At 41.1% G+C, this 25,811-nt stretch overlaps 2 protein-coding genes across 6 annotated transcripts; both read left to right on the top strand.

The window, feature by feature from the left end:
* Window positions 1–3,093: 3,093 nt before the first annotated feature.
* Window positions 3,094–17,505, top strand: arntl2 (aryl hydrocarbon receptor nuclear translocator-like 2). Of its 5 annotated transcripts, XM_037768271.1 has the most exons (18): window positions 3,094–3,239; window positions 3,335–3,551; window positions 8,613–8,742; window positions 8,846–8,905; window positions 9,024–9,065; window positions 9,955–10,112; window positions 10,610–10,689; window positions 11,513–11,605; window positions 12,422–12,539; window positions 13,067–13,216; window positions 13,646–13,889; window positions 14,098–14,204; window positions 14,828–14,978; window positions 15,090–15,160; window positions 15,262–15,376; window positions 15,531–15,621; window positions 16,610–16,709; window positions 16,813–16,970. In XM_037768271.1, exons 2-18 carry the CDS (start codon window positions 3,482–3,484, stop codon window positions 16,968–16,970), a joined length of 1,938 nt encoding a protein of 645 aa, XP_037624199.1. In that variant the 5' UTR covers window positions 3,094–3,239; window positions 3,335–3,481. The 5 variants fall into 5 exon arrangements, with proteins under 5 accessions (XP_037624199.1, XP_037624201.1, XP_037624200.1 ...); XM_037768273.1 differs by having other exon boundaries at window positions 3,114–3,539; window positions 16,813–17,505; XM_037768272.1 differs by lacking the exon at window positions 3,094–3,239 and having other exon boundaries at window positions 3,482–3,551; window positions 16,813–17,505.
* A 2,294-nt stretch (window positions 17,506–19,799) lies between these two features.
* On the top strand, window positions 19,800–24,185 carry si:ch211-245j22.3 (uncharacterized protein LOC563798 homolog). Its single transcript, XM_037768300.1, has 5 exons — window positions 19,800–21,341; window positions 22,444–22,576; window positions 23,235–23,384; window positions 23,461–23,566; window positions 23,823–24,185. Exons 1-5 carry the CDS (start codon window positions 21,271–21,273, stop codon window positions 23,957–23,959), a joined length of 597 nt encoding a protein of 198 aa, XP_037624228.1. The 5' UTR covers window positions 19,800–21,270; the 3' UTR covers window positions 23,960–24,185.
* Window positions 24,186–25,811: the final 1,626 nt, after the last annotated feature.

The raw sequence follows: 25,811 nt of genomic DNA, 5'->3' as shown, positions 1-25,811 counted from the left end.
AAGTCTTTCCATTTCTAAGTCATGGCTACCATCTAGTGTTTGGAGGATACAAGTACAATCGTGTGAAATATTTTTTTGCTGGGAAGCTCCATTAAAAAGAATAAGTTATATTACAACAATAAAAGGAAATACTTTGTACAAAGTCATATTAAAAAAAACCAACATATATATATATATATACATATATATATATATATATACAGTAGAAAAGGCAGTGAGATAAATACAGAAGCAGTTAGGTACTATAAAAAATATTGCACAGGCATTTTTTTTTATATTGCACATATTGTATTGATTGAAGTATTGCATGTTTATTGCACTTTTGAGATCACATATTATAGGCATTTTGGAAAAGGTTTTGCAGACATTGCTTGCCTTTTGCCATCAGCCTGCAGATAAAGGGAGGCACTTCCGATGGATTGAGGTCTGCAAGGGTGCTTTTAATTGTGACGTTATTTCCAAGGAAGGAAGGTTCTTTGAACACAGTTTGAAGATTGATTTGCTAATCCTGGATGAAGTGATCTTGTGTGCTCTTATTTACAAAAGCAGCCAACTTATAAGCATTAAAATGAAATAGCTGTTCCATGTTATAATCATCAGAGCACCAAAACATTTCCGGATTTTGAACAGACATTTAATCTAAAATAGAAGTTCTTAACTCACCATAGTTTGGACAATACAAAAGAAAATGTTATTAATTTTCTACCTCTCATAACTCGCATACTTTGCACAATCTATTGTCCTCCTGGATGTTTTTAAATCATCAATTTTGGTTTAAACAATATATCTTTCAACCATTTTTTTCTAATTGTGTTCATGCTACATGATCAATTATTACTATACATATATATATTGCAGTTCAGCTTCCTCAAAAATAGCATGTGGTTCTGTAGCCCCATGGAGCATTCTGTGATTTAGGCTACTCCAAAGAAAAACTTTCTTATTTATCCTGTGTTCTGACATATTAAGCAAACGATTCCAGTCTTATCATTTCACATTTTTGGATCATTGAACCAGGAATCCATCCCATAATCACCCTGAAATTTGCAGTGTACAGCAGCAAAGGGGATAGTGCAGAAACAAGAAGCGTCAGTAAAAACAGAAAGCAAGATACAACAACAACAAAAAAAAGTAGACAGACATATAAATATGAACAATTTCAATTGAAGGAAATATTAAAAAAATAGGAACAATATAAACAAGGGGGAAACCTCAGTACGGTACCTCAGATATAACCATGGTATGTACCGCAGTACCTCAGATAAAACCATGGTACGTACCACGGTCTCTCAGATATAACCATCGTACGTACCACGGTCTCTTGGATATAACTATGGAACATACCAAGGTACCTCAGATATAACCATGGTATGTACAGCAGTACCTCAGATATAACCATGGTACGTACAACAGTACCTCAGATATAACCATGGTACGTACCGCGGTCTCTCAGACATAACCATGGTACGTACCGCGGTCTCTCAGACATAACAATGGTACGTACCGCGGTCTCTCAGATATAACCATGGTACGTACCGCAGTCTCTCAGACATAACAATGGTACGTACCGCGGTCTCTTGCATATAACTATGGAACATACCGCGGTACCTCAGATATAACCATGGTACGTACCGCGGTCTCTTGGATATAACAATGGTACGTACCGCGGTCTCTCAGACATAACAATGGTACGTACCGCAGTCTCTCAGACATAACAATGGTACGTACCGCGGTCTCTTGGATATAACTAAGGAACATACCGCGGTACCTCAGATATAACCATGGTACGTACCCTGGTCTCTCAGATATAACCGTGGTACGTACCCTGGTCTCTCAGATATAACCATGGTACGTACCGCAGTCTCTCAGACATAACAATGGTACGTACCGCGGTCTCTTGCATATAACTACGGAACATACCGCGGTACCTCAGATATAACCATGGTACGTACCGCGGTCTCTTGGATATAACAATGGTACGTACCGCGGTCTCTCAGACATAACAATGGTACGTACCGCGGTCTCTCAGACATAACAATGGTACGTACCGCGGTCTCTTGCATATAACTACGGAACATACCGCGGTACCTCAGATATAACCATGGTACGTACCGCGGTCTCTTGGATATAACAATGGTACGTACCGCGGTCTCTCAGACATAACAATGGTACGTACCGCGGTCTCTTGCATATAACTACGGAACATACCGCGGTACCTCAGATATAACAATGGTACGTACCGCGGTCTCTTGGATATAACTATGGTACGTACCGCGGTCTCTCAGATATAACAATGGTACGTACCGTGGTCTCTCAGACATAACAATGGTACGTACCGCGGTCTCTTGCATATAACTACGGAACATACCGCGGTACCTCAGATATAACAATGGTACGTACCGCGGTCTCTTGGATATAACTATGGTACATACCGCGGTACCTCAGATATAACCATGGTACGTACCCTGGTCTCTCAGATATAACCATGGTACGTACCGCGGTACCTCAGATATAACCATGGTACGTACCGCGGTCTCTCAGATATAACCATGGTACGTACCGCAGTCTCTCAGATATAACCATGGTACGTACCCTGGTCTCTCAGATATAACCATGGTACGTACCCTGGTCTCTCAGATATAACCATGGTACGTACCGCAGTCTCTCAGATATAACCATGGTACGTACCCTGGTCTCTCAGATATAACCATGGTACGTACCGCAGTCTCTCAGATATAACCATGGTACGTACCGCAGTCTCTCAGACATAACAATGGTACGTACCGCGGTCTCTTGCATATAACTATGGAACATACCGCGGTACCTCAGATATAACCATGGTACGTACCGCGGTCTCTCAGATATAACTATGGAGGGGAAATATTAAAAATAGGAATAATATATACAATATCATATATATATATCATCATTTTATATTATAATAATAATCTGGGGAGACATATGCTTCATAAATAATAATAATAATAATTAATTTTAAACAAATGAAGTTGAGGTATGATTTAAGAAGTTCTATGGAAAAGTCTTTTCTTGTCTTTTCTTACCAGCTGGTGGCGGTAAAGCACCATAACGTTGTTTACCAACCTCCACAAAACATCAAGAGGAAGGAAAAGAAGAAGAAGGAGCATTAAATGCCCATTAACCGGGTGATGATCCGTGAGGAGAGAGCCGGTCAATGAGGTTGATCCATGGGATGGAGCAGAGGAGGCTCCGGTGCGCCGGTAGGAGGAGACTGAGTCCTGTCTTCCGTGTTTCCACCACTACTCTCGGTTCACTCGGGTTATGTGCCCTCTCCCTCTTTATTCTCGTCACATAGTGAATATAAGGCAGTAGTACAGCATCCTGCCACCGTCTCTGCTCCTCCACAGCCTCCTCTATTAACACAGAAACCTCCTGGAGTGATTAACCGCCTCCTCCATGCAGCGGAGCTCCGGCTCGCAGCGCACCGGCTCCGGCTCCAGCCATGTCGGCCCGGCACGCAGCGGCGGGCGGCGGTGACAGAGCGGCAGGAGAACCGGCAGGAGAACCGGCAGGTAGCTGAAAACACTACTAATAAAGATCCAGATTGAGTGTTCAGGTTGTGGTGACTGTGTGTGAGAGGTATAAACCGTTAAACAGAGCAGCTGGTGTGTGTTTGTGGCAGAGTCTCGGTTCACCGGGAACTTCTGGTTCTTCCAGCAGAACAGATCAGATCAGATCAGAAGTAGGTCAGTAGATCAGTGGAGCAAACAGCCGTTTATATAACTCTGCTCGACGCGGTTTGTCAGTTTTATTGAGCAGAATATGTCTATATCTCTGCTTGTTGTCGATGATAACGTTAATCACATCTGCAGTTTAACTTCTGTGTAACTTAATGTTCTCTAACGTTCCTCTGAAGCTCTGAAACGTTAGCTTAGCATCGCTAGCACGGCCTGTTTACCGGGTCAACGTTAGATAACGTGATGGAGCAGCTTGTGTTCAGCCTGTGGCAGGGTGTCGTTGTGTATATGTATATAGGCCATGACTTTCTGACTGAACTGGTTTTACTGTGCGTCTGTCAGATGTGTCAAACTAGCTTTAATGTTTGGTGCTGTTTAGGCCCAACGGTCCAACGTTACTGGAGCCAGAACGAAGCTCTGCTGGATCAGTTATCAGGGTCTCTGAACATCTGTACATGGTGACTGTTAGTCTCCACCGGTACATGTCAAACACACACATACAGTATACTGTATAGAGACACTGCAGAACCGTGGTACATACCGGTACCTCAGATAGAACCAAGGTACGTACCACGGTACCTCAGATAGAACCAAGGTACATACCGGTACCTCAGATAGAACCAAGGTACGTACCACGGTACCTCAGATAGAACCGTGGTATGTACCACGGTACCTCAGATAGAACCGTGGTATGTACCACGGTACCTCAGATAGAACCAAGGTACGTACCGGTACCTCAGATAGAACCATGGTATGTACCACGGTACCTCAGATAGAACCATGGTATGTACCACGGTACCTCAGATAGAACCAAGGTACATACCGGTACCTCAGATAGAACCAAGGTACGTACCACGGTACCTCAGATAGAACCAAGGTACATACCGGTACCTCAGATAGAACCAAGGTACATACCGGTACCTCAGATAGAACCATGGTATGTACCACGGTACCTCAGATAGAACCGTGGTATGTACCACGGTACCTCAGATAGAACCATGGTATGTACCACGGTACCTCAGATAGAACCGTGGTATGTACCACGGTACCTCAGATAGAACCAAGGTACGTACCGGTACCTCAGATAGAACCATGGTATGTACCACGGTACCTCAGATAGAACCATGGTACATACCGGTACCTCAGATATAACCATGGTACATACCTCAGATGGTACATGGTACGTACCGCGGCACCTCAAATATAGCCATGGTACATACCTCAGATATAACCATGGTACATACCATGGTACCTCAAATATAGCCATGGTACATACCATGGTACCTCAAATATAGCCATGGTACATACCATGGTACCTCAAATATAGCCATGGTACATACCATGGTACCTCAGATATAGCCATGGTACATACCATGGTACCTCAGATATAACCATGGTACATACCATGGTACTTCAGATATAACCATGGTACATACCTCAGATATAACCATGGTACATACCGCGGTACCTCAGATACAACCATGGTACATACCATGGTACCTCAGATATAACCATGGTACATTCTGCAGTACCTCAGATATAGCCATGGTACATTCTGCAGTATAACTAGTCCGCTCCCTTTTCCTGGAATACACTGCAAGCTGAGTTGAAACTGGAAAATCTGATTACTTTTGATGAATTTAAAACATTAATGATAGACCTAGAAGCAGAGTTAATCGGGAACTGTCTGTGTTTCTGAATATTTCCATTTTAACGTTGGCTTCAAACACTTGATTTTAAAGTGTTTTGTATGATATTATGCTATGTATTTATTTTGCATTGTTTTATGCTGTGGCGTCTGAAACTTTAATGTATGTTTAAATGCTGCTGTCTTGGCCAGGTCTCTCTTGCAAAAGAGATTCTTAATGTCAATGAGTACTACCTGGTTAAATAAAGGTTAAATAAAAAAAACAACCGTGGTACGTACTACAGTACCTCAGATATAACCATGGTATGTATCGCGGTACCTCAGACATAACAATGATACTTCAGATATAATCATGGTACGTACCGTGGTACATCAGAAATATAACCATGGTACGTACCACGGTACCTCTAATCCAGCTGCTCCTGGTCTTTTTATAAGCTGGGAAGAGAGAATGAGCGAGACCTGTTGCTGGTGTGAGTACATCCCAGTACGAAGCACACATGCATCGTAACTTCAGAGAGAGAGAGAGAGACGTCATTACGTGACTTTTGGCTGTGTCGTCTTTCTAATTACGTATTTACAGTCTGACACTTCAACAGTTTTACAACCAACTACTACTTTCTTGACTTGCAAAATATGTTTTAAATTGACAAACATCATATGTGTGATTCAGGGCGCAATTCAAACGGGATCAAAAAAATATATGTGTCTCGCCGCTGATTATCGTTCATATTTTTCCCAAACTAAGGTCCCACGGTGGTCCATCAAGTCGTCTCTCTCAGAAGGCTTTTCCATAGAACCTGTTTTTCTTTCCCAGACAACCCACTAATCGGTATTAAATTAGCATGCAGTTAACTGTGTGTTACACTAGCATAATGTTTCATAGTGACTTGAGTGTTATTGAATCAAGCTGTTGTGTTTGCAACCATCAAAGATTGTGGACTTACTGGGCGGATCCTAGGTGTGTGTATATATATTAACTTACACAGGGTAGCTTATGACCTGTCTGACTGCAGAGTTGACCATTGCTGTATGAATATAAAGAAGAGAAATAAACTATTTATTTGGAGCCTAACGGTGTGCATACCTCCTTTGTGCCCTGCAGTCTTGCACCTGAGTATCTTAAAATAACTTGAAATATAACACGGTAAACCAATCAGCCTTACCGTGTGACAATGTGAGTAAAACACACAGTACAGCTTGTGGGGTTATTCAAGTGCAGCTCATTCAAGGATTGCACGAATGAGCAAGTTAATGAACACGTGAGAACAGGAGAGAGGGATTATGAGAGTTGGCTGAAGGATGTCCAGTCATCTAGTTGCCATTGCTGTTACTCTGTAATCCAACAGATCTTGACGGGGGGGAGTGGGATTAAAAATCAGGTTGTTGCTGATCTGTTAATGGCTATTGGGGTCAAAGGGTCCGTGGAGCAGAGTTGAAAATGGGTGCCATGGATATGAGCCGCTTTTGGTCATTCTCGTGCCGTTCTCTCGAGTTTCTCTCCCACACATACTTCTGAGGCAACGACTAAATCACAGTCATGGCAGCTTAATATTTTATCAGAATAGATGACAGGCTTCAGAGATGCAGAGAGGGAGGCAGTAGAGCTGCAATGTCTTGTCTGTAGTCTCTATACAACTCCCACCATAACAGTTTGGGTTTTAATAATCCCTGTTAACACGTAGTCGCATCCATTCACATAAAGACATCTTGTGGGCATGCACGTTTCTGTAGCACTGATGGATTGTTTGTAGCCTGGTTGAGATGTAGGGCTGAACGGATTAGTTGATTGATCGGTTAGTCTAAGGCTTCAAGGACTCTAAGACTTTTCATTCATTAGCCATGGAGAGTAAAGTACCCACATGTTCCCATTGCAGCTGAGATGATTAATACTCCTTCAGTAAAATCACCTGCTGTAGTCTTTGGCTGAATGATGCTTAAGTCTCCACATGAGAAAAAGACCCTGGATTAATTGTTTGATATTGTAAACTGGGTACTCATTTTGGCTGCTAACATAGGGTGACCATATTTTGAAACCCCCAAACCGGGACACTTAAGTGTTGATGCACGCGCTTTCACGCGCACGGGCAGGCGCTAATATGCATGCACCATAGGCGTTTTCATCAGGATGGCTAACTTGGCGCACCTGTGGTGCATTTGAGCACAGAGTAGGATCAGAAAGAGGGCGTTATTATATATTATAGGGGGGTGCATTAGAGGATGCACATGACGCACTGACAGTTTGGGAGTCCTGTAGAGAATTTCCCTCAGAGGAAACATATTGCTGTCTGGGCCTACGTACATTATTTTTCAACTTGTTTCGTCTCAGGCTATTATAATTAAAATTGTGGAGCTCAGACAAAATTTTGGTCAGGATGGAGACACCGTCTGGGTGAAAGACGGAACGGCCGATCCTGAGGGAGTTATAAGAGGAGCGAAACGCATGTTGATGCGCGGAAGGAACTGTGTAGAATAATTAATCAAAACAACACATTTGATGTGCACATAAGCACGGAGGGTTCTGTGGTTCAAAACTACACTAAATGTAAGCAGCGGATATCTGTTGTGTCCGTGTGTAATTGTGGCTCGACCGCGCGCAACATTGCTCTCTATAGACAGCGGTGCGCTGTGCTGCCTTTCTATATACTTATCTTGTGCGCACAAATTAATTAATGAGTAGGACATGATTAACGTCCATGTAAATATGATATTATATGGAATGTAATTTCTGCGGTTAAATAGTGATCGATGTAGTGCTGAAATGATTAGTTGATCAACAGGAAAAATAATCACCAAGAACTTTGATAGTCGATTAATCATTCAAGTAGTCTTTCAATTGAGAATGCTCCAAATTTCTATTTTAAGAATTAATTTTAAATGTGAACATGTTGTGCTTTTCTCTCTGTGTGTGCGTGTGCGTGTGCGTGTGTGTTAGACCGCTTTTAAAAAAAATATATTTTCTAGGGATGCACCGATACCCCTTTTTTTTAGACCAAGTACAAGTTCCTTACATTTGGGTACTCGCCGATACGAGTACTTCTCTTTCTCTTCTCTGTGCCAAAAGGTTAACGCCACGCTGTCGTAAAGTGGTATCAACATTTCACTTAACACTACTGCTTTAATTGCTGAAACAAGATTTATAGCATTGAATAATACAAGGTAGGAACGTATCGATGTGCTCGCAAATTAAATCATGTCCTCACCCCATTTACGACCAGTCGCAGCTCATTGTGTCTTGTGTGTTTCAGAGGATGTGCTGGTTGAGGAAAACCAAAGTGGTTCTGTCTCTTTGCCCAGCCTGATGACTCCGTCCTCAGCTGCTGGCATATCCTTGAACATGGAGATGCCCCGGAAGCGCAAGGGCAGCGTGGACATCCAGTAAGTAGTGTGATTGCTTTAATTTGGATTACAGAAAATCTCTTAAATCCAGTGACCTAAATTGTTGTAGTTGCTACTGATAGTGATGAATTTTCTTCCCTAGGGATACAAAAGCTGCTTCCATGGATATGGACATGGAAGATATGGAAGATGACCAAAACGGGTACTGTGTGCTGATAAAGGACTTTCAGAGCTGACCTGTTTATTTTGTGCTATTCTGCATTTGCATATTGTTGCTCGGCATAAATACATTTCAAATGTGTGTTTCTCTGCTCTACCAGGTCAGATGGAGAGGACCAACATGTCAAAATTAAATGCTTCAGGTAGGTTATATTTGACCCCACCACATTTATAATACTCCTACGTTCTTGTAATGTCATAAATCCTAAAATGTCCATTGCCATTGTTACATGTCAAATGTATAAGCTACGTTTCATGGATGCGGATGGTCTGTAATGCCCAGTTCAGAATACACGATATCAGCCCGATTATAGCCCGACACAGCCGTCATAGGGGATCGGGAACGATAAATGAGCGTCGTGTGCGAAAATTTATCGTTTTATCTCGTGTAGTGTGTCCTAGTACACGACAACCGACGTCGCGTCTGGGGCGCCTCATGACTTCCCGACAGAACGTCTAGCATGTTTTTTTTTTTTTTTTTTGCCTTCCACGACGGGTTCCGTCACGGCCGTGAATTTGACAGGCTGAGCACCGATGCGCACAGCTGTAAACACTGCTACTCATTATGCAGAATGATGTCATCGGACCTTCAACTGCTGCCGGACCTCGCGGTAGGATATTCAATCAAGGTTGTGTCGTAGTAAAAAAAACACCGCCGTTGTGTCTTTGCGTCACGGAGCATCCCGTTGCGCTTTCGCTTTCGCTTCTCCCTGTGAATTATATTTTAATTTTTTTCCCCTGGAGCCTCGTGGGCCCCTTTACATGGTCGGGCCCGGGAGGAGGGGCTTGAGCCCCGGTAAGCCCGTATAATAAGACGGCGGTGCCGCGAGAGTGTGTGTTGTCAGAACAGGGAGCCGACGTGTAATCTGTCATGTGTCGCGGCCAAGTCACGACAAGAACTCTTAATCGTCTAATCTGACATAGTGACAATCGTAACTGTCAAAAATATTTTGTAGTCTGATCCTGGCATAAAGTGAAAGGAGAATACTCCTTTGAATGTTCTAAATGATTTCTTATTTAATGTCTTTGCAGGGAACCGCACAGCCAAATTGAGAAGAGGAGACGGGACAAAATGAACAATCTCATTGACAAACTATCAGCCATGATCCCTACTTGTAACCCCATGTCCCGTAAACTGGACAAACTCACTGTGCTCAGAATGGCCGTGCAGCACCTCAAATCTCTCAAAGGTACCATGTTAAAAATTACCCACCCTGACTTTGCCATCACTGATTTAAGCATGAACTTGATTTACTAGCTTGTCACGTAGGAGGCTAAATAACGCTCCAAACTCCAAAACTGTCATGGTCATTTTCAAAGGGGTCCCTTGACCTCTGACTTCCAGATGTGTGAATGTAAATGGGTTCTATGGGTACCCACGAGTCTCCCCTTTACAGACATGCCCACTTTATGATCATCACATGCAGTTTGGGGCAAGTCATAGTCAAGTCAGCACACTGACACACTGACAGCTGTTGTTGCCTGTTGGGCTTGAGTTATGATTTGAACATATTTTTTAGCAATTTTATCATGTTCCCAGATCTCAACAGTCAACGTTACCGATAGAGTTGATGGCCTAAAACTCTGACAATGATATCCAGGTTGTAATAAACTTTAACCTAATGTCTAAATGTTATATAGTAGTCTCATATCGGACCAGCTGTGTAACATTTTTGTCTGTTTTCAGGTTCATCAAGTTCTTTTTCTGAAGCCAACTACAAACCATCGTTCCTTCCCGACGAGGAGCTCAAACACCTTGTCCTCAAGGTAAACATATTCCTGACAAAGGCAACTGAAACTATGATGGAATACCTGTTTATGTTTTAAGATAAGATTTGTACTTCATTAGTTAAACGTTTCATTTAAAAGTCACCAACAGGCTATAATGTTGTAGTGACAATGCCCCAGCTTTACTGTGGGTTCTGTTCATCTGATACGAACAATAGTTAGATAAAGAGATCATCAAAACTCCCAACATGCATTGAATGTTCAGTTTTAATCGCTGTGTAGATTGTTCTCCGTCTATAACTGATGCACATTATAATTTAAATGCTTCTGTTTAGTTTAAAAACTATATTAAAGGTGCTAAATTCAATATCCAGAGCATTAATTTAACATCAACAACTATTAGCTATGTAACGATATAGAGTGGTAATGTCTACCTGAGCAGAGAATGAAGTCGCTCTCCCTCTGTGTGTGTTGTAATCTGAGCTTCTCTGTGCTTTGTTGACGTGGCCGGGCTGGCCACACATGCTTTTAATACATGTTCGTGCATGTGAGCGTGCCCCACTCGCTAGCTCACGGCCGCTGTTATACACAACTCTCATATGGCGGTTACAGCTGATAACGCCGTCCCGACTGACGCCGCCATCACGGAAGCGTAGCAACCACCCTCCAGCTCAGCCGTCGCCATGTTGAGAGCCGTGAGGAGGCAATAGAAATGCTCCAAATATCGAATTTAGCACCTTTAAATACAATAAAATATAGAAATAGAATATAGAAATCTATTCAATGGCCTCTTGCTTTTGTCTTTACCATGTCGTTTCATTGCATCCCCTTATCCCCCCCCCCATGTTTCTTTGTTGTGCAGGCTGCAGATGGGTTCCTGTTTGTAGTTGGCTGTGATCGTGGGAAAATAGTTTTTGTCTCAGAGTCCGTCACGAAGATATTAAATTATAGTCGGGTAACGCTTTTACATTTGTTTCTGTATCTGCAGCATCTTTGTTCATGTGAAACCCCGGACACACCAGATGGGTTGCATTGTCTTGGCACGACTGTTAATGGGCTTATTATTGTAAACTAAAACTGAAACTAAAACGAAAATTAGCAGTGAAAAATTTTGTCGGAAACTGAAACTAAATAAAAACGACATCTTTTAAGAAAAGTTAACACTGAAACTTTATCGCCTGTTTAAAAAACAAATAAAAAATAAAATAACATAAATTCATTTTCAGTTTTAGTTTTTTAGCTATAATATATCAGTACCGATAAAAGGAGACAGCATGAATTTTCATCGAATTTGTGACATTAAACGGACAGCAGAATCAGATAAAAAAAAACACAATTTAAATATTGTAGTAGATGAAATGTCATTTAAGCTATTCAGCTCAGGCCTAATCAAATTATGGCCATTGCTACACAGTTCTCCAAACCATGTATTTTGTAGGTAAATGTAGCTACATACTTCTGAGGCATTATACCTGGCCCTTACAAAAACAAACTAAAAAGTGTTTTTTGAACATTACAGCATGTAAACATGTTCTAGTAAAAACACAAAATACAAGTATTAACCTGAAAATGAGCACAACATGGGACCTTTAAAATTACCAGCTGTAGCTTTAATGTGCTCCATCTCTGCTCCGCGCGGTATCTGGTGTGCTCCAGGGTCAGCAGGCCACAATCAATACACTCATATTGTTTTCCTGTCAGCAGGAATCCTTAGATGCAGAATATCTTTTTATTTAATGTCAGTTTGATCAAGTGTTTGTTCTTCCTACAGGCGGAGCTGATTGGACAGAGCCTGTTTGATTACATACACCCAAAGGACATGGGAAAAGTGAAGGAGCAGCTGTCGGCTTCTGAATTATACCCACGTGAACGACTCATAGATGCTAAAAGTAAAGCACTTATTTGTGTGTGTGTGTGTGAGTGTGAGAGTGAGAGATAGGGATGCACCGATACCGGTAATGGGTCCGATACTGTGCTCATGTACTCATACTGGCAAAACGGCACCAATACCACTTTACGGCAGCGTGACGTTAACCTCCTGTCACCATCTTTCGGGTCCTATTGCACATGTGAGAGTGAGAAGTTTTTGCTTGTTCTGTGTTTGTATGTTTTTGTATTTTGACATAATATGCTATGGTCCAGCCACAGGCATAACCACATCTATACTCTGTGAATAGTATTACCTGAACCTAGGTCCTGTGTTGTGTGTTGGGTTGTGTCTTGAATATGATGTTGTGGTCATTGTTGGTAAAGATTGTAATGTGATTGTGAACTGAAATGTAGCCCAACAGTTCAAAGTGATTTAAGTGGACTCCAGGAAGAATAGCTGGGCTTCAGCCACAGTCAATGGAGATCTGAATAAAGGTTAAAGAGAGAGAGAGAGAGGGCACATTTAACACTCCTGTCGTGTCTCCAGCCGGTCTGCAGGTCCAGGCTGACCTCCCAGTCGGCGCTGCGCGGCTGTGTTCAGGCGCCCGCCGCTCATTCTTCTGCCGCATGAAGTACAACAAGATTTCTGTCAAGGTGGAGGAGAAGGAATTCCAAGCCAGCACTTCCAAAAAGAAAGGTGAGGAAATGATCCAGTGGCTTATTCAGCAGATAACGTCTGTACATTCAGGGTTTGTATCTATTTGGTTTCATGTATAACAGCTAATATATTTATCAGGTAGACTTCTATTCACGACGTGAAGCAAAGATACCGTGTGAAATGAAAAGGTCAATTTAAAGCTGAAGGAGGCGAGATTTGAGCAAATATGATTTAAAAACAGTTATTTTTATAAAACGTTGCTATATCCTGACAGTAGTACATGAAACAGGTAACCTGAAAGAAATCATGTTCCTAGGATCATAGGAAGTGCCCCCCCCCCCCTTTACTTGACGCCCCTGCTCCGATGATGCGTCGCGGCTGGTGGTGTGATCCCATCACAAGATGATCTCTTAGTTTAATTTCTATTTGATGTTGATGTATTGTGTATGTTGTGGTTTGTGCCTACAGAGTCGCAGAAGTTCTGCACGGTCCACTGTACGGGCTACATGCGCAGCTGGCCCAGCAGCCAGCTGGGAGCGGAGGGGGAGGGCGATGCGGACAAGCAGGACGGCTCCCACTTCAGCTGCCTGGTGGCGATGGGACGCATCCACTCCAGCTCATCTCCACAGGTTAATGGAGAAGTCCGAGTTAAACCCACAGAGTTCATCACACGCTGTGCCATGGATGGCAAATTCACCTTTGTTGATCAAAGGTAGAAGTGAATTTCAATTAGGGGGTGGTAGAGGGTTATAATATTTCAAATATTTCATTTCTAACATCTTTGATCAATAGAAACGACTGTTGATGTCGACGTGCATACAGCTTTCTAAATAATACAGTAGCTGGTTAAAAGTAATTCATGCTAGCGTGATACACCTCTATGCTCTTTTAACACTTCACTTTTTCCTTTTCTTCTGCAGAGCGACGACCATTCTTGGTTATCTTCCCCAGGAACTGCTCGGGACGTCGTGCTACGAGTACTTCCATCAAGACGACTTACCGCATTTAGCTGACAGACATCGAAAAGGCAAATAACACTTTTCAGCTTCATTCTGTTTTAATCTTTCTTCTTCTAGGGCTGTGAATCAATTAAAAGATTTAATCACGGTTAAACGCATGGTTGTTTATAGGGATACACCGATACCGGTGTCGGGTATCGGGTATCGGGTCCGATACTGTGCTCATGTACTCGTACTCGCAAAACGGCTCCGATACAATGGCACCGATACCACTTTACAGCAGCACGACGTTAACTTCTCGCCACCATCTTTCAGGTCGTCACGCTCCACCTCCCCCGACGGTGTGGGCGAGACGGGCCGGTGGTGCGCCCGACCCCAGCACACACCAGCCCTCACTTTCATTGCGCCACAGGGTTTTGCTTGCACCCTTTGACTCGCGTGTGCGTTAGACTCCTTGGTCCGTGTTTCAAGACGGGTCGGGTGGTTGCCGACAACGTCGCAAACCCCTGGCGCCATTTTACGTGGGCTTTGACGGCCCTACTTTCTTCTAATTGTCTTGGATCCTTTTAATGTCTGCGAAGATGATACCTACGTTCCTCAATTATGTCAGCCGATTTGGATCAAATGTTAATTAGTATTCTCTCCTTTTGCAGCTCCTCTAACTCGTCCTCTCTCTGTTTTTCTTCCCCAGTGCTGCGGAGTAAAGACAAAATAGAGACAAACTGCTATAAGTTCAAAACAAAATACGGTTCTTTTGTGACTCTGCAGAGTCAGTGGTTTAGTTTTGTAAATCCCTGGACCAAAGAAGTAGAATACATCGTGTCAAGTAACACAGTTATATCGTGAGTATATCCTTCAGTCCCTTTTGTCATTACCTAAATATTTAGCATCTGAGACAGATGCGCAGTATATTAATCAGAGCTTCACCTGTTCTCTCATCCCACGACAACAAGGTGTGATCACAGTCGAACCAGTCGGTCGGGAAACAAGTCTGTAATGTCGTGCAATTCCAGGACTTCTGAAGGTCAGACAGTACAGATCTCTGATGATCTCTTGTGATACCACAGCACACTGTAAACCACACGTCTGTTCATTTGGCTCGTAACGTTTTTTTTCTTCTGTTAGACGATGGCAAGAAGTCCCTCCCGGTTATACCAGGCATCTCCACCTCACCCGGAGCTATGATTTACGCTGGAAGCATCGGGACCCAGATCGCCAACGAGCTGCTGGATTTCAACAGGTGTGACCTCACAGCAGAGCAAGTCCTCTTTACTTTCTGTCATAGTGATGGAGAGATAAGTAAATCTGATAGTCAAGTACAAAGAGTCTTTTTTTTTTATTTGCTCCAGTTGCTGACGATGTTTTTAAGTTGATCTGTGTCTGTGTTGCTTTAGGATGAACTCATCACCTTCCAGTGGCAGCGTCAGCCCGTTCAGTCTACCACAGGAGAAATGTCCACAAACTCACAATCAAATCAGCAACAATGTGAGTCAGTGTACATGCATATCTTCCATCATTAACCATATACTGCATGCTTACCGGTGTGTAGTGTCCATGGGGATGTAGGCCTACATTAGAGTATAAGTTTTACAGTGCTACTTGGTGGAAATCCTCACATGAAGTTCAGTCAAACCAGCAGAATCTGTTTTAATTCGCCAAGTACATACTGTACATACAAGGAATGTGACTCCGGTTTTATGCATCTCTCTCAGCATACTCTTTATACATACTATATAAAATTTATAATTTGTATATATATATAATGTATAATTTTTATATATATATAATTTATATACATACATGTATGTATAATTTACATCTACAAGTTGAAATGAATAATTGAAAATTATTGTTTTTGTCCCAATATTGGCCAAGTGCAACAAAAATAACTGTCACTTCCTGAATAAGGTGTGGCTGTAGGCATTATGTATTGAGGTATTGGTCCGTCCGTCCGGTCCATTCTCGTGAACGCGATATCTCAGGAACCCCTTAACGATCAATTGCCTTAATTTCTTAAAGGATGAACTCTCTGTAACTTCACAAAACACATTTTTGGCCATAACTCAAGAATATATATATATATATATATTTTATATTATAAAAAAATAAATAAATGATGAAGTGATGACATTTTGGACGGACACGGATGTAAACTGCAGCTTGACTGCTTGGTGGAGGCGTACAACCACAAGGCAATAATTCTAGTTTTTAGTTTTAATAAAACCATGCAGAAGATGTTTGCAAATATATGGGAGCAGAAAAAAACATGTTTCAGACGGGCATGTTGACTAAAGAAGCTCAGACTGGTTTGTTTAAACGTCTCACAGTAATAACGGCAAAATATTTTCTTAGAAGTAAAACAACCATAAAGTGATGCAATCAACGCTGGATGTACTCATGACTAAACTCCTGCCATGTTGCTGCTCGGGCTGTAATTTATATAATTTCCTCCTCTTTCCTTTCCTCTCTGAAGGTGCCAAACGGAGAGGCAACAGACATGGAGATTCCAGGAAAGTCCAGCTCAGAGGACGAGCCCCAGGGAGCTGCTTTCTCAGGAGCAGAGTCACTCATGGGTATTCTCTCTGATCCTGTTCATAGGCTTATTAATAGATTATAATATACAGGATCATATTTAATTATCTCCTCTTATTAATCCGGTATTCTTTCTCACCTCAGGGGAGAACTCCCAGCTGGATCTGGACAGCGTGGTTGGACCGGGCCTTAGTAGTCTGAGCAATGATGAAGCAGCCATGGCGGTGATCATGAGCCTCCTGGAGACGGACACTAACTTGGGCGACGCCGTGGACTTTGAAGATATGCACTGGTCTTTATAGGATCTAGAGATGCCGAAGCACTCTGAAAGACACTCGGACCATCATTTTTGTGATGAGAACTGCTTGAATGCTTCCTCTAAGACAGCATTCCCTTTTCTCAAAGGACCTTTTATTTATTTATTAGTTACCTTTTTCCATATAAGCTGTGTAGTCTTCGTGTGGCTGCTCTAACGGGGAGCGGGATCGACGACTAAAAAGGGACGCCTCGCTGTCAGAAGGAGGATGTGCCTCTAAAGCCTTACGGCGGTCTGCTCGCCCTGAACCGCTGTTCTTCACTGCTTTCCTTCACATCGACCGTCATCCTCCGTTTTACTGAAGAGGCCTCACAAGGTTGAAGAACCCGTGATGACGGTGATGTGATGTACATCATGATGATGGCTCTGGATTCTCTCCTCCACCCAACAAAGGTTGGGAGTGACGATGCAAAAAAAAATTGCACTGAATCGATTTCATGTTGTTTTTTTTTTATATAAAAGGTTGTAATTTGATAAGGTACTGTATGTTTGATTAAAATGTGAGGAAGACACCTTGACAACCTGGCCCGTCTCTGTGACCCCCCCTCAGGATCCAAGCCGTCGGTAGCCGGCGTGCACTGCGGCAGAACCACACTTCCATAACCTCTAACTTTCAGTGACCTCACGGAGTGCCGCTCAGAGATTCTCTCTTGTCGGCATCTGAACATTTTTCCTTGGAAACAGTCCAGCTAACCTCTTCTCTTGTACACTGACTTGAATATATATTCTGTATATGATGTGACACCATGTCTTCAAGCCATATCTGTCTTAAAGGGATAGTTCGCATAGGAAGGATATTTTTCATTGTTTTTGTTTTTTGTATGTCCACTCCTATAGACTAGGGATGTCACGAGAACCGATACTTCAGTACCAAGTTGATGCCAAAATTCTAAAAACATGACGGTACTCGTTTTCCACAGTACCAACGGTGCCGTACGATGCCTGTAATCAGGGTCCCAAATTAACAAGCGCCAAAAGCAGGTGGATATGGACAACGTTTGGCGAGTAACTCTCTGTCCTCTGCTCTCTGTGTGTCAGTTTGACACACAGAGAGCAACAGCGTCGAGATGTTGGGTTTGTTTACTTTTTCAGAGATCCTTTATTGATTTGTTCACTCACTCGTGGGGGGAAAAACTGAACTGAAAAACTGATTTTAAAATAACACGTAAAATTACTACTTTATAAACTTTATGACTTTATTCTCGTAATATTATGACTTTATTCTCTAAATCTCAGATTTATTTTTCTTTTCCTCAATGTGGCCCTAATACTCCGTCGTACCATAGACCTACAACAATGATAAATAAAAAATGAAAATGTAAACAAAGAACAGTTATTCATTTCCATTTCTATAAATCCACAGGGAGCCACTGGAGGGGCTAAAGAGACGCAGGTTATTAATACCCATATTGTAAAAAAGTAAGATTTTCATGTCTTTTATATAAAAGACATGAAAATCTTACTTTTTTACTTTTTTAAGATTTTCATGTCTTTTATATAAAAGACATGAAAATCTTACTTTTTTACAATATGGGACCTTTAAGGGATTATGCTGTGCAGAGCTATCATTCCATAAATTCTGGAATTTAAGGTGTGATCCTTTAACTCTCCGTGTAATCGTCACTCCCGTAACATGCATGAATCAAAAAGACTATTTGGTGAGAACTTGAATGAGTTATATGGATCCGATTTACCTCATGTAGAGTTTTGTATTGCTCATGTTTACAATTCTCTGATTTTACTAACAAAACGTTGACAGCCATTAAGTTGTGATTTATATCAGTAGCTATATCACTGCTGAGAATCATGAGGCAGTCAGTTGGCCATAAGGGTTAATATAAGGTCAAATAATACGGACATTATTGTAATTATTATTGTACTGGCTTGTTTAAAAAAATGTTAGCACTTTGGTACACTTCACCTGTTAGGAAACATTGATTTTGGGCTTATTGATACCCTTTTGACTGCATGTTATTCATTCATATTGGTGTCTCGGGCCACGATCGTATGAGGACTGTTGAGGCTTTTCCAATTTTCTCTGTAATGCTTGAATCATACGAGGAGCAGCTGGACTCATCGGAGCCTCCCGCTCGTGTCCGTAGTGCCTTTGGACCGGTCTGCTCGGACACTCGATAAACCTGAGCTGCTTCTGGAGACCGCCTCCCACCTGGCGACCTCCTGCAGACTGAAAGGAGGGCTAAAATCTATCATCGGACTGACTTGACGCATACTGTGCACATCATGAACGGAGCGGCAGCTCGTTCACAAATAAAACAGGAATTGTACATGTTGGCTTCAGCACTCACTCACTACCTACCTGACCCAGAGGTCGGCGACCTTTACTGTCAAAAAAAATAAGTAATCTGTCTGGAGCCACAAAACGTGATCATTGTGATGAAGGTAACACAGTTTATAGTCTAAGTATATAGTATATAAGTCTAATGCAGTGAGGGCCAAAGAGACTGGAACTACGGAGTATTAGGGCCACATTGAGGGAAAAAACATCTGAGATTTACAGAATAAAGTCAGAATATTACGAGAATAAAGTCATAACTTTACAGGAAAAAAGTCGTACTATTACGAGAATAAAGTCGTAATATTACAAAAAAAAAGTTGTAATATGAGAATAAAGTCAGAACTTAAAGAAAGAAAAAAATAACGTAAAATTGCTACTTTATAAACTTCTGACTTTATTCTCATAATATTATGACTTTTTCTTGTAAAAGTATATTACAACTTTATTCTCTAAATCTCAGATTTATTTTTTTCCTCAATGTGGCCCTAATACTCCGTCGTACCGTCGTACCATAGACCTACAACAATGATAAATAAAAATGAAAATGTAAACAAAGAACAGTTCTTCATTTCCATTTCTAAAACTCCACAGGGAGCCGCTGGAGAGGAGCTGAAGAGACGCAGGTTGCAGACACCTGATCTAACCTAACGAGCAGAGCTACGCAGCCAGAGATGCAGGCTGTTCTTTTTTAAACTCCATGTTGTATAATTATTTGTTCCTCTTGTTCAATCATTGCTCAGTTGTGGCTCCCCAGAAAGCTAAAACTTTGCTTCCACTTCAGCTCATTCTGGAGGTGACTGAGTGATAAATCTTGCTGAGGGGTCACATATTTTGCTTCTGTCTCCGTTTGTAATAAAACAGCTTTTGTAAGATAGGGAACGTTATGTTTTGTTTTTACGCCCTGCTTTGTGACATGCTGTTTTTGTTTTTGTATCATTTATTGTTAGTTTTAGAAGTTTGTTGCATCATTAGACTTGGAAAGTTAAGACAGACTGGTGACACACAGGAGGAAGGACATTAACTCTATATATTGGGCTGTGGGCGGCGTGTTACTGCCTCCGTTCTACCACTTCCTGCCACTTTATATGTTCATTATTGTTTGTTTGTTTGTGTTTTGGGCCCCAGAGGAAGAACTTACTGTATTTGTGTATTGCTGCTACTATCGACATGACACGTCTGGGCTGTTCTTGTTGCAATGATAAATATTAGTTTACTAAACCCTCAACGAGAGCTTTGGGCATATTTTCAGATATCTATATTTGGATTGAATAGTGTTACGTGCAGTTGTAAGTTGTTTTTTTTTTTCACGGAGAGTATAAAACAGCAGGAGAACGGAGGAGAAGTTGCCCAGTGCCGATCTGCACGATCTCCGAGTATGTGTGTTCCGTGGTTGACGGGTGTGCTTTAAACTTTGCAATGTTCAAGGTTGTATTGTTCGCTGTCTCTGTGGAGCAGTAGCTTTAAGTTGAGTGTTTTATTATTGGTTACTTCCATATCTTTTTAGTTGTGTACTTACCTCCCGCTTTCGGTTAGAGAGCAGTTTTCATTTGGTGTTTGTACTTTTTTTTTATCATATTTTTTGATAATAAATTGAATGATTATTTTTCACACAATCTTGTTGCCAGGCCTCTCATTTCCGGGTTTACAAATTTATTTTTGTTACTCCCTCCATCCCCTGGACCTTAAACGGAGGGGATCGTAACAAATGGGGAGCTCGTCCGGGAAAGACAACAGACTTTGTGAATAACCACATGGAATTCAAAACATTTCTTCAAGCTCTCGCCACTTTTCATTCCACAGTGACGCAGATTGAGATGCACTTACAACCTTCCTTTTTGTCCCCCTGTCATCTGAGGAGATTAGCTTTGAGTAATTTGTGAAATGTGATAAGGTAGTGGCTGGTGCAATTAAGAAAGCATGGCATAAGCTGGGATTTGCTGTGTTATATATAAAGTCGGTGGTGAATGCAGAGCTGCTGCTCCTTCACAGAATGGGCCAGGCTGCGACCCTGCCTCGTAGGAGAGGCGGCTCTTATGTGACTGAGCTGTACGAATGGTTCAGGTAAGACTTTCATTTGGCTTTTGACATTTTCCACAGAGAAGCTGTTAATTAATTCCATGCTCTGTGAGTATTCAGGTAGAACAGGGGTTACGACTTTTTTTTCTCGTAAAGTTATGACTTTATTCTCGTAATATTACGACTTTTATTCGTAAAGTTATGACATTATTCTTGTAATATTACAACTTTTTTTTCTCGTCAAGTTATGACTTTATTCTCATAATATTACCACTTTTTTTTCTCGTGAAGTTATGACTTTATTCTCGTAATATTACCACTTTTTTTCGTAAAGTTATGACATTATTCTCGTAATATTACGACTTTCTTTTCTCGTAAAGTTATGACTTTATTCTCGTAATATTACCACTTTTTTTTCTCGTAAAGTTATGACTTTATTCTCGTAATATTACCACTTTTTTTCTCGTAAAGTTATGACTTTATTCTCGTAATATTACCACTTTTTTTTCGTAAAGTTATGACATTATTCTCGTAATATTACGACTTTTTTCTCGTAAAGTTATGACATTATTCTCGTAATATTACGACTTTCTTTTCTCGTCAAGTTATGACTTTATTCTCGTAATATGATTATTCTGGAAATCTCAGATTTTTTTCTTGTCAGTAGAAGCCAAGTATACTTAAGTATACTAAGTATATCTCTGATAAATACATAAAAAGCAAACTGAAAGTATATTCTCTTAATTTAAGTTGAAAAGAAGTATACTAGTAGCACACTTCATTTTGGTAAGGGATGTCCGTGGACTCAGTAGTATGAACAATAGTGTCTCTCGTCCCTCTTTATTTCACACTGCTGATTAGCTTCACTTCACCGTGTTGTAGTGAAGTGGTTCAAAATCATTTGGCCTAATTATCTTAGTGGTCACGTCTCAGCGTGTAAACAAGCTTTCAAACACGTGTAATCTCCACGGAGAGGGGATTGTCTGACCTTAATTCTCTTAATTTAAAGGACACGTTTCTGCTGCTACAGCTCTGACCTTTTACCCAAACCTGCCTCTGTGTTCTCTGCTGCATTACAACAACTCGCACTGTTATTCTCTCTTTATTAAACACAAGTGGTATTTGTCTTTTTTTCTTTTTGGGATAGAAAGTTCATTAATGAATGTCCAAGTGGGCTGATCACTCTTCATGAGTTTCAAAGGCATTTCTGCGATGGAACGGTGGGCAGCGAGTCAGCCGAGTACGCACAACAGATATTCCGCACATTGGACAACAACGGGGTAAGAAAACTGCTCTGAATGACTTTATATACGACTAAATACACTGTATATGTAATAATACACTGTATATGTCATGGGTCTGGAGCAGGGGTCAGCAACCTTTACTATCAAAAGAGACATTTTAGACAAAAAAATAAAAATAAAAATCTGTCTGGAGCCGCAAAACATTTGATCACTGTGATGAAGGTAACACAGTTTATAGTCTAAGTATATTGTATATAAGTCTAATGCAGTGAGGGCCAAAGAGACAATGTACTACGGAGTATAAGGACCACACTGAGGGAAAAAACATCTGAGATTTACAGAATAAAGTCGTAATATTACAAGAATAAAGTCATAACTTTATGAGAAAAAAAGAAAATAACATAAAATTACTACTTTATAAACCTATGACTTTATTCTCTAAATCTCAGATTTATTATTTTTCCTCAATGTGGCCCTAATACTCCGTTGAACCGTCGTACCATAGACCTACAACAATGATAGATAAAAATGAAAATGTAAACAAAGAACAGTTATTCATTTCCATTGGAGAGGAGCTGAAGAGACGCAGGTTGCTGACCTCTGTTCTGGTCTGGAGGGAATACTTTTACTACAACAGGACAATGATAAATGCTGAGTCATAATAAGTTAGAACAACCAAAGATGTTGTCTTCAGGACGGGGTGGTGGATTTCAGGGAGTACGTCATGGCCATCAGCATGCTCATTGAAGGGTCAGCTGTGGAGAAGCTGCGGTGGTCCTTTAAGCTCTACGACAAAGATAGAGACGGATCCATTACGAGGGAGGAGATGCTGGAGATCATGCAGGTACACAAACTCTGTCTCCTCATCATGAGATGATGCCACAGATAAAGATGGTGTGTGTGTTTCCTTCTGTTCACAGGCTGTGTATAAGATGAATGTAGCAGCTGCTCTAACAGAACCCAACCCACTCACAGCTGAAGAATGTACCAACGGGATATTTGTGCGACTAGATAAAGACAATAACGGTGAGGAAATGATCTCCCCTTTCTGCCCGAAATCATGTGGTAGCTCACCCTCATAGGGACTTTTCTGTATACTTGTCAGTATGAGACAAGAATACTTAGAGTTTTAAGTATACTTGTCAGTATAAGCCAGGAATACTTAGACTTTTAAGTATACTTGTCAGTATAAGCCAAGTACACTTAGACTTTTCTGTGTACTTGTCAGTATGAGCCGGATATCTTTGTCTGTGATCGCTGTCTGTCCTTGTTGTGACTGCAGCCATCATCAGTCTGGAGGAGTTCATCGAGGGAGCGCTGGATGATGATTGGATCAGGAAGATGCTGGAATGTGACCCGACCACTGTGGAGGTGGAGAGGCCCCCGAGGAGGGACGCCGCTTTGGGGGCACACGGTTGACCTGCAGCGGGGTATTCCATTCACCGGGAGCGGTCGACGTTTGGACGGAAATTTTCCAGGAATCGTTCCGTTCCCCTTTAATTGTTTTATTAAGTTGTCACAATATGAAAAGCATTCATTCTTGCCTTGTTGTATTTTGGATCAATGCTTTGTTTTGTTCTTTAGTTGGTGTTTTATTTGCTGCATCTCATTTCTGTTTTCCTCCTTATAAAATAAATCATGGCAATCACGAGACAATGATGTTGTCATTCTTAAATTAAATTATTGAATATCCATTCTGCACTAGTGGCCAGATTATCTTGCACCATGCGAAAGACCCTAAATCAGTTTTAAAGCTTCAGTAGGCAACAATTCTTTGGCATCATTGCGCAAAAACTCCCATAATAACCTTTCAGCATATTGTAATTCAAGTGTTCTGAGAGAAAACTAGACTTCTGCTCCTCCTCATGGCTCTGTTTTCAGGCTTTAGAACATCTAGCCCGTGACGGGAGACTTTGACCAATCACAGGTCATTTCAGAGAGAGCGTTCCTATTGGCTGAGCTCCGGCTGGTGGGCTGTCAACACATGGCTGCCGGGTCACAAACTTTCTAATTTTCCAGCTAAACCGTGCACTACAAAATGATTCTGAGGAGAGAAATAGGCATTAACGTAACAGAATATTGATTCATATTTGATCAGCGCTGCCTAGTTTGACCGTTTGATCGGAGTTTGCGAATGATTGATAGCTGCTCAGAGACGGCAAGGCTCCAGCTCGGCTCTGATTGGTTGTTTTCATCCGGTCTGTGAAGTCTTGCAGAAGTCGTTAGGATCACCGGAGGACACAGAGGAACATGTTTTTTTTTTCAGGTTACCTGTTTCGTGCACTACTGTCATGATATAGCGACCGTTTTATAAAATTTTCCTTCCTCATTTTCTGCACTGAGGTAACGAATGAACAAATAAATAAATAAATAAATACACTTTTCACCCGTGTAACTGTCTTTCTCACACTTTTTCATCTGCCCTGCCGTACTTATTTACTTAAATTGTAGTGAAACTAACTAAACACTTTTAAGTTAACAATATCAGGTACCAATTGTTTATTTATATTATAATAACTACAGTTATTTATGAAAAATAAAAATCTTAATTTTTGTCTTAAAACCACTGTTTTAACCACCCTCGGTATCCAAGGCATATCTGCAGTATGACACTTAATAATTTATTTACTGTGTTGTATCTTGCTTTTTATTTTTACTGCTTCTTGTTTCTGCACTATCCCATTTGCTGCTCTTATCTTATCTTATCTTATCTTATCTTATCTTATCTTATCTTACAATTAACCAATAATAAAATATGTAACATAATCCGCATATACTTTTATTTTAATAAAATTCATAACTTGTACTTGTATAGATCAGTTTTGCAGTCATACTTCTCTGTAAGGATGCAGGATGTATTCTTCCTGACTGACCACTGACACTAACTGACCACTAGATGTCGCCTCACACACAAACAGACTCCTCCCAGACTATAAGGAATGTGCTGCTTTCAGGTTTCGGGAAAAACATGGGAAGTTTCCATTGTTATTGAGCTCAACACGTTTATGTTGATTGTGGTGGTTCCTGGTGGGTTTCCGGTCTGGTCAGTGTATCTTTTGGTTATTAGATTTTCCTTTCACAAACAGGTATTAAAAAAACAAAAGAATTGTGGTTATTTGATTTTCGTTTTAAAATACCGAAATGAATATTGAAATACGAGACGTTTTTTTTATCGGGTTCAAAAAGGGGGATGAACTAAACTTTAAAAAAAACGGGTTGATTTTCATTTTCTATTTCTAAAAACAAAAAATAAAATCACTAAAAGACAGAA

Source organism: Sebastes umbrosus, chromosome 4 (genome assembly GCF_015220745.1).
Source record: "Sebastes umbrosus isolate fSebUmb1 chromosome 4, fSebUmb1.pri, whole genome shotgun sequence".
NCBI classification, from domain to species: domain Eukaryota; kingdom Metazoa; phylum Chordata; class Actinopteri; order Perciformes; family Sebastidae; genus Sebastes; species Sebastes umbrosus.
This window is presented reverse-complemented; position numbering and strand designations above follow the sequence as displayed.